The 18,793-nt window shown below is 43.8% G+C and overlaps 2 protein-coding genes across 3 annotated transcripts in view; one reads left to right on the forward strand and one right to left on the reverse strand.

The window, feature by feature from the left end:
• Positions 1-6,761: 6,761 nt before the first annotated feature.
• On the reverse strand, positions 6,762-9,379 carry LOC121718438. The gene is made up of 3 exons (XM_042103451.1): positions 9,234-9,379; positions 8,944-9,004; positions 6,762-8,447 (listed from the first exon to the last, which is right to left on the reverse strand). Exon 3 carries the CDS (start codon positions 8,133-8,135, stop codon positions 6,762-6,764), a length of 1,374 nt encoding a protein of 457 aa, XP_041959385.1. The 5' UTR covers positions 8,136-8,447; positions 8,944-9,004; positions 9,234-9,379.
• A 4,655-nt stretch (positions 9,380-14,034) lies between these two features.
• The window catches only part of brf1a (BRF1 RNA polymerase III transcription initiation factor subunit a), a 68,734-nt gene continuing 63,975 nt past the window's right edge, over positions 14,035-18,793 (forward strand). Inside the window, exons 1-2 of one of the 2 annotated variants that reach the window (XM_042085599.1) lie at positions 14,035-14,267; positions 16,184-16,409. In XM_042085599.1, coding sequence (XP_041941533.1) covers positions 16,226-16,409 — 184 coding nt within the window. In that variant the 5' untranslated portion in view covers positions 14,035-14,267; positions 16,184-16,225. Of the gene's footprint in view, positions 14,268-14,458; positions 14,747-16,183; positions 16,410-18,793 lie in introns of those variants that run through there. The other variant, XM_042085607.1, reaches the window with a different exon arrangement.

The raw sequence follows: 18,793 nt of genomic DNA on the forward strand, positions 1-18,793 counted from the left end.
TCTCCAGTGTAACTGAGTGTTTGATTTCTGAACACGAGCGGTAACTCTCACGTGCGGTAACTAATGTGTGCGGTTATTAACGTATGCGGTTACTAACGTGTGCGCGGTAACTAACGTGTGCGGGGTAACTAACATGTGCGGTAACTAACGTGTGCGAACCTCCTGCCCTCAGGGTAGTGCCGCGCTGGTCAGAGATGCTCCACTGCAGACTGGCACACAACCCCAGAACCCCAAACTCCTCCAGCACACAACCCCTGGACCCGCATCATCAGACACACACTCCACACGTCATCAGTCCTGGCCCACACACACACATGCCGTGCTGGCCCACACACACACTCACACACACACACGCACGCAGTGCCGGCCCACACACACACGCAGTGCCGGCCCAAGCCTTTATGGGGCCCCGCTCACCACCGCAGAGTCATCTGTGTGTGAGGAACGGACGCCAGCTAGCACAGCTGTGCACGTGGAACCCAACCAAGCTGTGAACCAGCTAGCACAGCTGTGCATGTGGAACCCAACCAAGCTGTGAACCAGCTAGCACAGCTGTGCATGTGGAACCGAACCAAGGGTGTGAACCAGCTAGCACAGCTGTGCATGTGGAACCGAACCAGCTAGCACAGCTGTGCATGTGGAACCCAACCAAGGGTGTGAACCAGCTAGCACGGCTGTGCATGTGGAACCGAACCAAGGGTGTGAACCAGTTAGCACAGCTGTGCATGTGGAACCGAACCAAGGGTGTGAACCAGCTAGTGTGACGGGTCACTCCATTCTACTGTTGCTTCTACACATCACCACGGACAACCACTTGGATCAGGTTTCTTTATTGCTGGAACAAAGTATGACAGTGTGGAATTGTGGGTTCAGCAAATAGATCTCGGGACAACAATCCAGTATCTCGTAATCTCCAGTCTGGGTAAATACTATAGCCTACAAATACCTGAATATATTTGTGCTAGTTGCAAATGTAAATGATATATCTATGAAACAAAATAAAACTGTGTGTGATCGTATAGTAGCTAAGTTTTAGAATATCTGATATAAGCCTTGAATTACACAACATACATACAGTACATTTCAACATTAAAATAGTGAAACTACTTGATCCATTTTACATTATATTGAAATAACAAAATAAGGAACATGTTTATCATTGCAAACGCAGCACTCGAGCACATGTGGCTAATCTCCAAACTACCACGCTGGTCTACAATATAGCTAAGCTAGCGCAAGCTGCTTATCCATATAAAGCTAATGTATAAGGCAGCTTGCACAATGAGAATAACATGACGATGAAACCATTTACACAACATAAGAATAGTTACCTGGAACAAAGTATGACAGTGTGGAATTGTGGGTTCAGCAAATAGATCTCGGGACAACAATCTAAATAACATGTAAAGCAAGTGACAATTAGCACGCTAGTTCACATGAAAATATGCTTCGTTGCAAGTCTCTTAAACATGACTTTACAAGACACATAAATCAACAACTGAACTCAAAATAGTTAACTGAAATCATTATAAGTACATTACATGACAAAATACGAGACATATGTACTTAGAATTACAAGAAAACATTGTTTATCCCAGACCTCCCAAATTGCGTGACTTACCCAGTATCTCGTAATCTCCAGTCTGGGTAAATGCAACGCGAATCCCACTGTCACACTAAATCAACCTGCCTCTAGATGGCGTAATTGCATCAATTTTAATATAATTTAACTAGCAACTCTTTTTACTCCGTTACATACACCCCCCTTAAATTATGCTAAAATGAGGCAACGTGCATGAAAATCTGACAGACAGAAAGAAAAGAAGAGAAAGAAAAAAAAGTGTATCTCGAGCACTGATGTACCAAAATCTCAATATCATAAAGTCTTCTATAAGAAGTGCGTAAATACAGGGTGGTACCAAAACCCATACTTATCACAGAGAAACAGAGATGCCCTCTACATCTCACAGTGTTGTACATAACTTTGCCCTTATAGTATAGAGAATGTTCTGAAATAGATCACAGATCAGGTTGGCAATGAGAAAAAAAAAACAAAAAACAGTTTAATTGAACATACTAAACTCCCATAGACACTGCAATGAAACTAAATGCAGACCCTATGATAGGTTCAGCATTCCCCAACAATCTTTGGCCTGACATCTCACAAATAAGCCTATTAGGATTCCTCACACTTCTCCCACATCTTGTGACAACTGAAGGGGCTTGTGTGTTAGGAGGATGCGCACAAACAACTTGTTCTGGTCTAACGTCATCTAGATGTGGAGTGTCACTAAGGGCAACAGATCCATCAACAGGTAAGTGTGTGATGTCGTGTACTGGATCTGGTGACTTGTCAGTGTGTGCATGAGTGATTTGGTCAGTTACAGAGACATCAAGAACACTGTCCTGCAGTTCATCTGACTGGTAATCTCCGGAGGCATCTACAGATAAGGCCTTCTCAACGCCGTCTTCCTCAGGAACACTCTCACTCTCCACTTCCGCCTGGACCGGCGACTGCATGAGCCAGTTCATGGTGCGCGTCTGAGAGTCCTCCTTATCAGCCCCTGCAATAGAACTCTGAGCACTGACACACAAATTATTAGACTGTGACTCCTCAAGAGATGCCAGATTCCCATCCTGTCCAGGGAATGTTAGGAAGTCAACAGGGAGCAGCATGTTTCTGTGTACGACTTTTTCCTTCCCTGTGACAGCGTCTCTGATTCGGTACACATTAACTGCAGACCTCACAGACACCACATCGAAAGGAGTTGAGTCCCACCTGTCCGCGACTTTTCTCTTTCCTCTCTCACCACGATTAGCCAGCAACACGCGGTCACCCACAGACAATGGCATTCCTCGGACCTTTCGGTTGTAGACTTTGGCATGACGGTCTTGTTCTCCGGTTGCATTGTTTTGGGCAATCCGCGCTGCTTCTGATAGGTCCCTCTTTAGGTGGTGCACAAACTCATGATGACTGACGACGTTGGTGTCCTCCAGAACATGGTGAAACATGATATCGACAGGCAAGCGTGGGATCCGCCCGAACATCAGGAAAAATGGTGCAAAGCCTGTTGTCTCATGCACCGTGCAATTATAACAGAAGGTCAGCATTTGGAGCATCTGTGGCCACCTGGACTTGCACTTCGGAGGAAGAGCTCTTATCATGCCTCCAAGAGTTCTGTTGAACCTTTCTGTAATGCCATTGCCCATGGGATGATACGGAGTCGTATGGGATTTATGCACACCTGCCATCTCCAGTAGATCTTTAAGAAGCCGGCTCTCAAAGTTAGCTCCTTGATCCGAATGGATTCTTTTTGGGAACCCATAGATGCAGAAAAATTTATCCCAAAGACATCGGGCAACTTGCTTTGCAGACTGGTTCCGACAGGGGAAAGCGAGAGCTAGCTTCGAGAAATGGTCTGTGACAACAAGAACATCAGTGGTCTTCTTGTCACCCAATTCCGCTGTCCAAAAATCGATGCAAACTAGTTCCATGGGAGCTGAGGTGCGAATATTCTCGAGAGGAGCTCGGGCATCTGGTTCAGGAGTCTTCCCTAAGATACATCTCTGACAGTGCTTCAAATAACTCACGATATCTCTCTGCATGCCTGTCCAAAAAAATCGTTCACTGGCCAGAGAGAGTGTTCTTGAGCGGCCCTGGTGACCAGCTATATCATGAACTCCATGAAGGACTTGCTGTTTCAGAGCTTCTGGGGTGACAAACTGAAAGATCTTCCTGTCCATGTGGCGGTCCCTCCTCACTCTGTAGAGGAGTCCATTACGCACCCTCAACTTCTTCCAGTGTTTCAACAGCCTGAGCACAGGGCTCGACTCGGCTGCTCTCTCGCCAGCGCTTGGCCTCCTATGCCGCTGCACATAAAACAGTACTCTGTTCACTACAGCATCTTGCTGTTGTAGATTGTGCAATTGGCTGAGTGGAATAGCAATGGATGGATCTTCCCCAGGCAGCTGCAGTGACTCTGGGCTTGTGCAGGACAACCTAGAGACCCCTCCAGTGCGATGGGCATCCATGACTGCTGACACCTCCTCAGCACTGATAGCACCTCCAAAAGACAAATGGGGATCTGGTTCGGGACTCAGGGCTTCATCACCATGGTCATCGGTGGTCTGAACGGCTTGACAGTTGGTGGTCATTCGAAAAGCATCTTGCACTGTGCCGGTGACAACTCCATTGACTTCATCCAACAAAGACAAGTAAGGCTGTTTCATCAGGCGATGGCTTACACAGGACTGGACAAAAGGTTCACGGCTTAGGGCATCAGCGACGGTATTCTTCGGTCCTGGGACATACTTCAGATCGAAGTCATATGCCGCTAGTTTCGCCACCCATCTTTGTTCACATGCATCCAACCTGGGTTTCGTTAGGATGTAGGTCAAGGGGTTGTTGTCAGACCATGCAGTGAAGTGCACCCCTTTCAGCCAGTGGGAGAACTTATCACATACAGCCCACTTCAAAGCAAGGAACTCTAAACGATGCGCTGGGTAGTTCAATTGGGCACGTGACAGTGTTTTGCTAGCAAAGGCCACTGGCCTTGCAACCTCTTCTCCAGGCTGGAGCTGGGAGATGACAGCGCCAATCCCATCAAACGAAGCGTCTACTGCCAGGATGAACGGCTTCCCGAAGTCAGGGTGGGCTAACGTCACAGTGTGTAATAGATCGTGCTTCAAAGTGTCAAAGGAATCCTGACACTCGGGGGTCCAGTCTTCTGGCTTGAGCTTCACAGAACTGCAAGACTTTTTCTTTGGCTTCCTTCCTCTCTGAGCTTTTCCCCCATTGTTTTGTTCTGAAAGAAGCTTGAAAAGGGGTCTGGCCTTAGCTGAACACCCTGAAATGAAATGTTGATAGTATAGCACCATGCCTAGGAAGGACCGAATTTTCTTCTGTGAAGGAGAGACACCGTCACTGTCCATCAGATCAGACATCTGTACTTGGCCAATGGCTTCAACCTTTCCAGGGTCTGTCTGCACTCCCGACTCAGTGATGACATGGCCAAGAAACCTAACAGTTCTCCGCAGAAAGTAGCACTTTTTCGGAGCCAACTTGAGGTTGTTGTTCTTCAAGCGAGAGAAAACCATCTCCAGACGCTCAAGAGCTAGCTGTTCAGTCGGAGCAAATACCATGAGGTCATCCAGGTAACATAGGAGACTGGTGAAGTTCTCATCTCCAAAAATGGAAAGCATCATTCGCATGAATGTAGCTGGGCTGTTAGACAGACCTTGAGGCATCCTGTTGTACTCATGCAGACCAAAGGGGGAAGAGAAAGCAGTGTACTTCTTATGGTCTTCATGTAAAGGTACATTATAGAACCCAGAGGTCAGGTCCATGGTGGAAAAGTAGACATTTCCACCAAGTGCAGCGAGAGCATCGGCCTGATGAGGCAGTGGGTGTGCGTCCTTAACCGTTCTTGCATTAAGCCATCTGAAGTCCGTACAGATGCGCAGATCTCCATTTTTCTTCCATACAAGAACAAGTGGCGATGCATACTCACTGCTGGATTTACGAATAATGCTTCTTTCTTCCATATCATTGAGAGCTGTTCTTAGTTTTTCATAGTGGTTTGGTGGCACTCTGCGGTAAGGCAGGCGGAACGGCTTTTCATCCACCAAATGTATCTTGTGCACAAAGTCAGATGCCTCTCCACAGTCCAACTTGTGTCGCGAAAAGATCGTCTCATATCTCTCAATGATCTGCAAAAGCCTGTCTGTCCACAGGTCAGAGACTTCACAGGCATCCAGATCCAGGTCATGTAGACCAAGCTCATCCAATGCTCTCTTGATATCTCCTCTGGACCTTGTCGTAGAAGCACCAGTCACAGTCTGGGAGAAAGCTTGAATGCTGTCAGGCTGAGATAAGTCTTCGGCAGCGATGCAGGGAGACACATCTGCTAATTTTGTGTTTCTCTTTAACACTACCGGCTCAGTGGTGGGGTTTATGATCTTTACTGGCAGCCATCTGTCGCCCCACATCGGTGCAACAATCCTGCCGACCAAAACTTTCCTTGGCCTGCATCTTGATTGAGTTGGTTCTACAACCACTGTGCTGCCTGCTGATATAGGCGCAGATGCAGGCAGTTTGCCCCACACAAGATGCTCACTCTCTGGTTGTAGAGTCACACACTGCTGCAACTTCAGCGTACCAACCTTGACAGGCACTGTCTCACCTCTCCACTTCTCCATATTTGAAAGAACAGAGAAGAAGTGATGACAATCCTCATCACTGCCACCACTGGGTTCGGACATCAACCGCCAATAGCTGTCAGTCTTTCTCATGAAATGAAGAATCTTCTTAATAGCATTGCTACCCAATATCACTTCATCAGTCTGGCCAGGCACCACAAGCATTGGAATGACCATCTTGCAATCATACACCACCACATCCACATCATATATAGCCTTAGGTGTGACTTGATGACCGCCACAACCGACAATGATGACCCCATCAGCAGAATATTTTCTCAGGCCTGAGTTATGCTGCAAGAGGCGTGCTTCTGCTGCTTCGCTCAGTGTGCATGCCATGGAACCACTATCTATCATTGCTTTCAGAGTAATGTTTGCCGCCGAGATAGTGGTATAGAACAAACTATCAGACTTCTGTATTTTATGTAGGCCTTGAAATACAACGGTTTTGTTTGAGGGTACTTTGGAACTGAATGACTTGTACAGTGACTCAAAATCCTCTGTGTCGTCAGTGGGAGGCTCACAAACAGGGTCTGCACTGTCCTCCTCTTGATGCAGACCCATCAGTTTCCCGACTGAGCGGATTTCTCTTGTGCCGGGCAGCTGCGTCTGGAGTGGTCAGGTGAATGGCACAGAAAGCAGAGTTTCTTGTCACGACAGTGAGTCAAGGCAGAGTGTTTAGCATCACTACATACAGCACATGGCATGCTATTCAGACCCTCAATCCTGTGAAGTCTAGGCGTAGACGCCCTGTTTGACATGGCCTGAGCAGGAGTAGCTCTCTGAAGTAGAATTTTTTCTAACATCGTGATGACACGGTTAAGAGCAGGGGACTCAGTCGACTTGGCTGCATGAAGGTCCTGTCTGTCAGGTAAAGACGCACCAGCGCACGGCATTTCAACCTTGTTCACGTGCACATTCTCATTGAGTTTCCTATTCACAGATACAGTACCCTTAGAGCGAATCTCATTGTGATATTCATCTAGCACATCTTGGACCTCTTCAACAGACCACTTATCTATTGTCTTTGACCTGAACGTCATGGCAAGCTCTCTAGATGGACAATTCTTGATAAACATACGTGTCACTTCAAGAGCGGGGCAGTCTAGTGTTTTACCTTGTTCTTTAAGCCGGACAGTGGCAACATCTGCAGCCTGATGGAGCCTCAGCCAGTAGTCATATGCACCCTCATCGCTCTTTGGCAGTGTAGTGTAAAAGTCTGCTAGGGGGAGGGGTGAACAGGGGACGGCAGCAAAATGTTTACGTAGAAGACCATAGATGGCTTCCGGGTTCTCAATTACTTTAATGCCACTGTTCCGAATCCCAAACTTTACAACATCTTTTGCTTTGCCTCTGAGATGCGTGAGTATTTCTTCTGCTTGTTGCTCTGCTTTGATATTTGTTTTCTTTACGTAACTCCTCATTAAGTCTTCCCACTCACGAACATTCACTGTGTCTGTGCTATCCCCTCTGAAGGTTGGATGCTCCTTCACCTTCCTGTGAGGCACCAGTTGAACTTGAGACAGGTCCAGACTCTGTGTGGATGTGTTAGTGGGTGTGCTGAGCATGTGTGCTGTGCTAGGCGTGGGCACTGCTTGTGTTGGGCTGAGGCGCGCAATAACGCTATCCGCCAGCTGCTGACCAACATTCCTAATTATGTCACTCATTTGACTCACTATGTCAGGTAACAGGGGAGTAGTGATTGGGGTGGACGTATCAACAACCTGTGTGTTTGGTGCATGCTCAGTGTGGTGATTCTGGGAAGAAAACCCGACCCCACTAGCTATAGGGGCCGCTGCGGCAATCTGACTATCCCCCACCACATGAACGTCACCTCCCTGAACAGGACTATCAAAATCCAAAACTATTGGAATCCCCCTCCCTCTACCAAGGCTTTCACCAAAAGGCGTACTGATATACCCTCGCCTGTAGCTCATATTGGAGTATCATGCAATATCAAACAATCAGTAACACAGTATCAGTCAATCAGTAACAACTGCATGAAATATAGTCAGAAAAGGGCTAGCAAAGAAAAGTAAATAAAAACAACTGAGGCCTACACTAATGTGTGAAGCGATACGCTGTCCACCTGACAGTGTGACGAAGCCGTCCAGTAGAATGGTCCCGGGTCGAGGTGAAGATCCAACTTCAAATCGATGAGTCACGGCACCAATGTGACGGGTCACTCCATTCTACTGTTGCTTCTACACATCACCACGGACAACCACTTGGATCAGGTTTCTTTATTGCTGGAACAAAGTATGACAGTGTGGAATTGTGGGTTCAGCAAATAGATCTCGGGACAACAATCCAGTATCTCGTAATCTCCAGTCTGGGTAAATACTATAGCCTACAAATACCTGAATATATTTGTGCTAGTTGCAAATGTAAATGATATATCTATGAAACAAAATAAAACTGTGTGTGATCGTATAGTAGCTAAGTTTTAGAATATCTGATATAAGCCTTGAATTACACAACATACATACAGTACATTTCAACATTAAAATAGTGAAACTACTTGATCCATTTTACATTATATTGAAATAACAAAATAAGGAACATGTTTATCATTGCAAACGCAGCACTCGAGCACATGTGGCTAATCTCCAAACTACCACGCTGGTCTACAATATAGCTAAGCTAGCGCAAGCTGCTTATCCATATAAAGCTAATGTATAAGGCAGCTTGCACAATGAGAATAACATGACGATGAAACCATTTACACAACATAAGAATAGTTACCTGGAACAAAGTATGACAGTGTGGAATTGTGGGTTCAGCAAATAGATCTCGGGACAACAATCTAAATAACATGTAAAGCAAGTGACAATTAGCACGCTAGTTCACATGAAAATATGCTTCGTTGCAAGTCTCTTAAACATGACTTTACAAGACACATAAATCAACAACTGAACTCAAAATAGTTAACTGAAATCATTATAAGTACATTACATGACAAAATACGAGACATATGTACTTAGAATTACAAGAAAACATTGTTTATCCCAGACCTCCCAAATTGCGTGACTTACCCAGTATCTCGTAATCTCCAGTCTGGGTAAATGCAACGCGAATCCCACTGTCACACTAAATCAACCTGCCTCTAGATGGCGTAATTGCATCAATTTTAATATAATTTAACTAGCAACTCTTTTTACTCCGTTACACTAGCACAGCTGTGCATGTGCAACGTTGGTAAACCTCACTCCCCGACGCCTCAAGAGAGCTGCTGGCATGAAAGCTAGCAGCCTGGGCTTTTAGCTCGATTGTCAGCACGCTCGACTCCCGATCCGAGGTGCTGCTGTTCGTGGGTTCGAGTCCGGGCGTGTGCAGGGCTGAACCGCGCAGGTTCAACACAACGCAGGTTACACTTGACTATTATTGATACAAATGTCACATTATAATGTAACATTCTAAATTGAATTAATATAGTTATGTACACCAAACCAGTGTCACTTTAACCTTAGAGGGTACCTTAATCACAAAAGTGGTCTAGTATTATTTTTAACTTTCATATTCCACCAACAGAAATCCGGCTCCTTTCATGTTGGCGAACCAACATTTGAACCAGTCGGAGCATTTCGACCAAACAACACGGTTCGGAATGTGGCACTTTGGTTCAGAGTTTGTACCATAAAATATTAGTTTTTTCCTGCGAGCCGGAGAAGGCTAAAAGCATGAGTTTTCCGTCCATATCAACTGTTTCCATGAGTAAAAAAATAGTCAACTAGCATTACACTGCAGACGTTGAGTAGCATTTTAAACAGCTAATATCTGCCATTTTTACGGGGCAACTGTTCATATCATTCTCCTGTGTATGCATTCTCATTAACTTTTGTTTTGCATGCAACACCCATTGTTGATGACACACTTGGTTCGGTTCTAAACTGGTGGAAATGTGGGCTGGTTCACTAGATAGCACCAAGGTCCAAAGAATTCTGAACAGAACTGGTTCAAGAAAGGGTTCTCTGTCGGTGGAAAAACACTTAAGTGGCTTTACTGAACTTGATTTTAAAAATACAGTTACAGAGTAATTGAAAATTAGTTATTAATTAACTAGTTACTTCTTTCAAAAGTAATTGAATTACTTTACTAATTGCTGAATTATATATGTAACTCGTTACTAGGGAAAGTAACTTTTCAGTTACTTTTATGTCTGAACTTTAACAGGCCTACACAATAATAGGCTAAACAGCATTTTAGACCTATTGTAGCCTCAAGTGAGTTTCAATGGCTTGTCTCTCAGATATTTAAGTTATGTTTTCAAATCAGCTGAACTCTATTTATCCTTTCAAATGAATGAAACTTGATAGTGGAATGAAACTCTGGCATGCCAAATTTATCACATTTATCAAATGTGCTTATGTCTACATTTACATGTATTAATTTGGCAGAAGCCTATATCCAACATGATTAACATTTAATTGGGGGAAGCTGTGTAGCCTAGGCCTACTATAGGCTATATCAGCCTATATCTGGACTGGGGTCATAACATTGACATCTTATAACTTATTCCCTGTTCTTAAATCATATTATTTTTCCTGTTTGTCAAACAATTATATTATGTTTACATTTTTGTCTTTTTTATAGTCATTTATTATTTAATAATGAGCAACGTTGTTGCACTACCATAGCACCTTATTAACATGGTCATTGCATCACATGGATACCAGACTTTTGTAATCACTTTGTAGGCTAAGCTATTAAAATGTTTACATTTCTGTGAGTGATTTTTTTGATGTATGTGAGAGAGGCCTATATGTGTGGTTAGCTATAGAATTTCCCGGGGCCCCAAGCAGCCGCTAAGTTCGTGTTCACACTGAGAAACAGCCTCGAGCCCGACTGAGGGAGGAACATGCCGGAGAGCAGCTTCACAGAAGAGAACTTCTGACGGCAAATTTGAGGAAAAGTTGGTAAACCACCCTTCTTACCTAATTTGAGGGTGCTGATTCTGAATATTTAGTTTACCAAGCTCAATTCTGAGTTCTAAGCCGCATAATCAGCATTTTAACATAAAATAGCGATTATTTTTGCTTATTTTCCCTAAATTGGGTTGATTTCAAAAGTAATCACTAAAACCAAATAAAAGTGTTCTCTAAATACATGTTTGAGCATTAAAGAAGCCATACTATAGTTTATTAACGTATTTAATGGGAACATGATTACAGTTAACATGTAATAAACTCGGAAATTCTAGTCAAAACACAACCATATTTTTTATTGCTAACATAGTGAGTCGCTTGTGGTGTTTAATGCATTTCATCACAATAACAAATTGCACAGATAATCTTCAACTCAGAATATATCCTACAGTACATATGAACTTAGATAGCGGGAATAAGCCTAATGCAGAACTGCATCTACCGTCAGCAACAACCGACAAGTAAAAAACATTTTAGTTCTAGTAACACTGGATTTGGTATGTGTGCTTGCCTCCATACTAGAGCTTGATAATGTGCTCTTCTAATATGCCATTGAGCAGCATCACTTGGTGGTAGAGCCTCCGATCCTCGACATCTAGAAAACAGAGTGGCTGTCATAGTGTTGTCACGATACCAAAATTATGACTTTGATACAATACCTGCCATAAATATCTTGATACTCAATACTGAAACGATATCCAAATCCTAAAATATCTGGAAAAATAAAGGACGCAGGCCTCCTCCAAGTGTATTGAGTCATTTGTGTTGAATTTGTTGCACTTTTGGTCAATTCTGGGTTTAAAACCTCTAAACTTCCTACATAATTATTATTTTTGTAGTCAGTAAAATAGTAGTTTGTGTGTGATTAAGTCCTTTATTGTTTGTTATAGCTCATTTATATTGTGTGATGTTTTGGCAATAAATGACCTTCAAATAGCCAAAGTAGGCTAGATCAAGATCAGTGTTCAAATTATTGCATGCAAATCACTTAATGCTATGCAGAAGAGCCTAATCTTTAGGCCATCTGATGTAGGCTACCCTAGGCCTTCCTGTGTTTATGGGATTTCTTTGACAGTTGCAAAGGGAAAACAGTGAAGATAGTCTTCTTTGCTCCCAGTGTAATTTAATAAGTACGTTTCAACCACTCTTTGGGTCTTAATCAGATAGGCCTACACCATTATTACATTACATTACATTACATTTGGCTGACACATTTTTAACCAAAGTGACTAACAACATGGTAACAGTTAAGTTTTAAAGCAATTCTCTCAACAATTTTAGGACAATTTAAAAACGGTAGAGTACAGTAAGAATAAGTGCATCAGTGAGTGCTGTTTTTAAACAGTTGAGTGTCAGTTCAAGACGGGTGGTAAGTGCTAGGATCAGCAAGACTTGTTGGTGCTATGAAAGGGGATACATTTGCTACATAACAAATACCAAATAACAATACAAAAGTTTCTTACAAACTTTCCTGCATACTTCTTAAATGTGCTGCAGTCAGATGGGTGTCCTAAAGACATAACTAGATCTTGAGCATCTATTACCAGTGTTGAATGAGCAGTTTTTGCAGTGATCACTACTGGACATTCCACATTGCTAGACAGCACTTGAGTGAGGATAGACTTATTTCCACTTCACAAATAACCATCGCTATCTGCAATACCTACAGTACAGGGACAATAATCAGTTCATAGCTGAGGATTTGTTCTAGGTCCACTTCCCTTTTAGCATCATGTATGCAGTAATGATGCACTGGAGAATGTTTCTTTTTGTTGCACTATAAAGGATATCTTGTCTATTTTTTTTTGCAAATAATGCAATCTCCATAGCACTCTTCAGCAACCCTCAAATATGCACACTCTTCCATTTTTTTGCATGGCTGGAATTTTAATGATAGGAAAGAGCACCAGTGAGATGTTTTAACTAGGCAAGCACAGTCGCCTTTACAGTACACAAAAATACAGTGTAAATCCTCTGTAAAGACTGACAACTGTTCATAATAGTTAGTGACAAAGTACTTTCTACAGAAAAATGAGCAGTCACCTACTATTCTATCAATGTATTATCAAGGAATCTATTTTGCTTCTAAACGTCATACTGAATTGTAGCTATTATTTCAATTTATATTTTAATTTTAGCTTATTCTAATTTACTACTTGAGGGTCATTGGGGTAATTCCTGTCCTGTCCTACAACATATCTGATACATAAAGAGTATGCCTTATTTTTTGCAATTCCCATGATATCTGATGGCAAAATCAAAAAGTATGTGAATTATGCTAATTATCAAGCTAAAAACTTAAAATTAAGCTTGGTAAACAAAATATTTGAATTCAGCACAATCAAATTGTGTGAAATAGCCCCTTTACCGACTTTTCCTCAAATTTGCCAACAGGACTTTTTCTGAACGTTTGTTAGCTATCTGCTCTCCCTCTAATGTGGTGAAGGTGTGTCCACCACGCGCTGATAATCTATGACTCCATTCTGACCAGGCGGGTCTGCTCATGGACTGGTGCTGTTTATTAGGCTGTGTGTGTGTGTGTGTGTGTGTGTGTCTGTTCACTTGGCTTTATCTAGGTACAGCTCGGGGGTAAGCGCTGATGTAAGGGCAGGTAAAGGTCTCTCCCACGTTGCTGCTTTGCAAGCCTGTCAGTAGTTCCAAGGACCATACCAAAGACGATGAATATTAGTGTGAAATTATGGTTTATCTGGTAATGTGAAGTCGACTCAAGATAATAATAACAAAAACGAAAAATACAGATCTTCCCCATAGAGGTCATATTCTTATTCACTAAAAATATTCTTTAAGGCAGTAAATATTTTGTATAGCAATACGTTTCAGCCCCACCCCCCTTCTGGGAGCTGCGTTGGTCTCGCCCGTCCTACGAAGTGACCATGTGCTCCCGCAGCTGGTCGCCGGGCGTGAGTGTTGTTACCGGAGTCGCACTGATTGAGCGGCTTGTCATGAGTTATTTAGTGGTCTGCTGTAATAGTTACATCGGACAAATAGTGTTTTCGTGAATAACAATATTTTCATCAAATAAACAAACCTTTTCTGAGGGCGAGAAGGAGCGAAGTCTGCCCTCGTGGGTGCCTGCCACCCCACGCGACCGGTCGCCTGTTGGAAGCATTTCATCCACTGCAGGTATCACGCGATTTAACAGGAAAAAAATGTTTGCTTTGTTATTTTTCAACGCAGGCGTGTGCGGAATTTACGTGTAATGTTGCGGCGTAGTCCCCGAGACCGCTGTCAGTCAATCAAATTAAACATCAAACCCAAAGTGTATTGGCATGATGACTTATTCAAAAGTCTAGACTATAGGCCTACCATTTTTGCAAACGTATGTCAGATGTTAAATAGACCAGTGATGACATAAATTCGCCTCCGAACTGCAGTCTGCAAGCGGCTGCTTAGATTCGACTTGTAGCCGTAGGGTTGCGCTGTGGGTCGACTGACTGCCTTGAGACCCCGCGTGCCACGTAGTAGCCTTCTTCTCGCGCAGGGCCGTTTACGTTTTTAGCCACGGATACCGCTCAACCTATGCAAGACATGATGCTTCAAACATCCTGGTTGGGTTAAGCTCGCACACGAACGTGATGCATTGACTGTGGAGTCAAATGTAGGTAAACCCTGATCTCTACCGGAATGAGCGTGCTCATGATGGCATTACGGCAGGCGACCCAGTGCGTCAGATCTCTGCGGCACGTGGTTACCGGAGGTTGCTGTGTCAGTAAAATGCAGGAGTAACCTCCTCTGTCGGTCTGTGTGTCTGTCTCCCTCTCTCTCTGCCTGTCTGATCCGATCCCACCTGTCTTTTGTGTTTCCCCCACCCATCTCTCTCTCTCTCTCTCTCTATCCCTCTCTTCCTTACTCTTCCTCTCTAATTGCCTTTCTTGTTGTTATCTACTGGTCTCCCTCTGTGTCTGTGTGTGTGTGTGTGTGTGTGTGTGTGTGCAGATTAGAGTGCGGATCGGGCCGCACATTTCTGTCCGAACCCGGCCCGCGTCCGACAGAGTTGCGTCCGAACCCGACAGGCATTTTCATTTTTATGTCCGAACCCGACCCGAGCCCGACGCAGATGATGCCTCAGTTATTCCCATGCTAGTGATTAAACGTTCACGTTTGTGGATAGCCTGTCTTTTTAGCCCATTAAACGGAACACACAACAAATTGTCTACAGAATCAGATGAGCGTGCACGCACGCAGGTCACACACAGCGCACATTAACACAAGAGGCCCAAGCAAGCATAGCCTATTGAAATATAATTCTTGTCTTACCATTGACGAAAAGTCGTGAAATTAACTGCAACAGTCTTTGAAACTACAGTGCCTCTGTCACTGATATGCAGCATCGACGTTAATTGGTGCAACTCGAGGAAATCCTCATCCAGTTGAACGAGACGACCTTATAGCCTACCGGTAGCCTAAGTCTTTACCACAGTATGCAACGCAAATAATCTTAAAATCTCCTGATAGGCTAACAACTTTTTTTTTTAACGTCACCCAAGACTGTGCTTATGTGCATAACCATTTGTTTATGTAGTCGTGACAACGCGTGTGCATTTCAGGCCTGAAATGCGTTGTCACGATAAACAAATCTTGCACACAGGAAGAAAGCTATTAGGTCTTTTTTACATTTTACTTTATTCTCAAAAAACAAACGTTTGCATCATGTAAAGCAGACCTGTTGGTTACCCAACATAATAAGGAATTTTAAATGTAAAGCTTCCAATACATATCGCCCCCATGTGTCCGAAGCTGACTACAATTTCTAAATATTTGTCCGAACCCGACCCGACCCGTCGGGCTCGGGTCGGGTAGCCACACTCTAGTGCACATCTCAATAAGTATCACTTGTGTGTGTGTGTGTGTGTGTGTGCGTGCGTGTGCGCGCGGGCATTATACTAAGGTCTCCTATTGCACTATATCTTGACTGGTATCACTCATTGTTATTGTAAGTGTGTGTGTGCGCGTGCGTGCGTGTATGTGCATTACACTAAGGTCTGCTATTACACTGTATCTTAACTGGTATCGCTTATTGTGTGTGTGTGTGTGTGCAGCGTGCTTTCCTGTGAGCAGGCGGTGGAGCAGCAGTGGTCATCATGAGTCCGCGTGTGTGTGCGTCGTGCGGGGGCACAGACATCGATGTGGACCAGGCGCGGGGCAACGCTGTGTGCATGGGCTGCGGCTCCGTGCTGGAGGACAACATCATCGTCTCCGAGGTGACCTTCGTGGAGAGCGGAGGAGGCGGAGTCTCAGCAGTCGGACAGTTTGTCGCCTCTGATGGTGAGTGTAGGGCCCCCTGACCCTCATGTGCAGTTTCACTGTGTGTGTGTGTCTGTGTCTGTGTGTGTCTGTGTATATATAAGTATAAATATAAGTATAAGTATATATACTCTTTTGATCCCATGAGGGAAATTTGGTCTCTGCATTTATCCCAATCAGTGAATTAGTGAAACACACACAGCACACAGTGTACACACAGTGATACTTTGGGTGACCGGAGGGTTGCCGGTTTGAACCCTGACCAGTAGGCACGGCTGAAGTGACCTTGAGCAAGGCACCTAACCCCTCACTGCTCCCCGAGCGCCGCTGTTGTTGCAGGCAGCTCACTGCGCCGGGATTAGTGTGCAGTGTATGTGTGTGTGATGGCATTTTACATTTACAGTGCCATTTTTTTGTGTCTTTTTAGTTGCGATAGTTATTTTATAATTATTCATGTTATAGGTGTTGCTACTGTTGTTGAAAGTGATTTGATGAATAGCCTATAAATACTAGTGGTTGACTGGAAATGGAGGGCATATTTACAGTTTTTCTCAGTCGCTTTGGTGCTTTTCTCACGTCACTATTAACATTTGCACAGCAGTTAGTGCACTTCTCAAAACAATTACAGAGGGTCCCCGTTAAAAATTGACACTTCATTCACGATAATGGTGATTCACGCAGCTGGGTGACATGTAAGTACAACTGCAGCCGCTTGGGGGCAGCATAGTCCGCTGTGGCGTTCAACGGTCGAACTGGACGGCGCATTCGACAGCAAGGGCTGTGATTGGCCGAGTTTTCAGTGCGTTTCTCTGTTTTTAGCAGCCCCTGCAACATGCTAATCCACTGTAGCCTAAGCTTTGTACATAATGTTAAACATAGTTTTGGATTCAGTGGCAAGATTTCTTGATTGTATAGTGCCTGTCTCTCAGTAATGTTTTAAAATGAGAGCTTCGTCAGCTGGCAGTAGGCTACTTTGTCGGTAGTCATGAGAAGTTCGCTTGCTAACAGAACATAAAAATGCTGCCCAGAAACCTTGTGAATAGTTCTGACACTAACGAGGTTGAAATATAGCCTTTGCCTACAGCATCTCCTTAAGAGTAAAGTTAACAAAATGACAGCATTCATATGACAAAGGAAAACGAATCCGGTCACTCAAGTCTGTGCCGCAGCCGTTGGGCAGAAGACGCTTGGTGGCCGTCCACAACGTTATAAACTTAACCTAAATAGTCGGCTGCTGTAAGCTACAATCGGATTTTATTGTATAGCCTACCCCTGTTGTCTCAATGATGATAACATCTCATTTCCGACTATATTTCAAAGTGTGCCGTTCATTTGCATTATTAACATAACATCGTATATTGTCATTTTTGGCGAAGACATGCATTCCGTTAGGGATATTGAACATATTTAACATTCTCTAACCATCGTGATTTCGAATTGGTGCAGTTGTCAGCACAAAAACTCATTTTATTCTTTTGCTCTTTTGCATTGCTCTATGCTGTTCTATGGTGCTTTCTGCCTCTTGGTTGCGCACGCATGTTTTCGTGGCGTTTCATAGAAATCCATATATAATGAGCGCATAAAACGACTTGTTGACGTTTTGGGACATTAATCTACATGTAGGCTACGTTAAGCTTTAAGGATTGTATGTCCTTAATTTATTTATATAGCCCTATTTAGGCTACTTGCGCAAACCCTGGATACTTTTATTGCCACACAACAATATTGGTGGTATTTGTTACATTAGCTTCAAAAGGCACCGCTTCAGAAAGCTGCACTGCTTGTGAAAGAAGGGGGTGGGGGAGGGGAGCTTGCAGCCAAGTTTTGGAAAAATGCATAGCCTACAACACAGAACCCGCTTCTCGCATTAGTCACTGACAGTAGACACGCTTCCAGCCTAATGACTTTCACACTTTTTGAATGTCTTTCTATAGGCTAAGCATATAATGGAGATAGAGTAGAAAACTGGATTTAACTAAACAAATGTAACTAAGTAAACTGATTGTTTACTCTACAGTAGGCTATGTTCCCCCTCTCAGGCTGTACAGTAGGCCTATTGAAAGTAGGCTAATGAGCTCAATAGACACGTTAGCGCTTCCATTAGGAAACTTTCGTTGCAGACTTTCACAACTGATTGTTTAGCCTACAGTAGCCTACTGTAGGCCTACTCTACAGTAGCCTAGGCTATAGGTTATGTTCCCCCTCTCAGGCTGTACAGTAGGCCTATTGAAAGTAGACTAATGAGCTTAGACACATTAGCGCTTCCAGCCTAATGACTTTCACACATGAATGATTTACAGTAGACACATTAGCGCTCCACGCAGTGGCGTAACTAGGCCTAGTAGGTGCAGCAAGTGCAGTCGCACCAGGGCCTATGACCTCCGTCGCTACCCCCGCAATGCAAT

The sequence above is a fragment of the Alosa sapidissima genome, chromosome 1 (genome assembly GCF_018492685.1).
Source record: "Alosa sapidissima isolate fAloSap1 chromosome 1, fAloSap1.pri, whole genome shotgun sequence".
Taxonomy (NCBI): Eukaryota; Metazoa; Chordata; class Actinopteri; order Clupeiformes; family Clupeidae; genus Alosa; species Alosa sapidissima.

Coding starts and splice junctions, on each gene's coding strand:
- LOC121718438 (XM_042103451.1), bottom strand. CDS start 8,135: ATGAGCTACAGGCGAGGGTATATCAGTACGCCTTTTGGTGAAAGCCTT.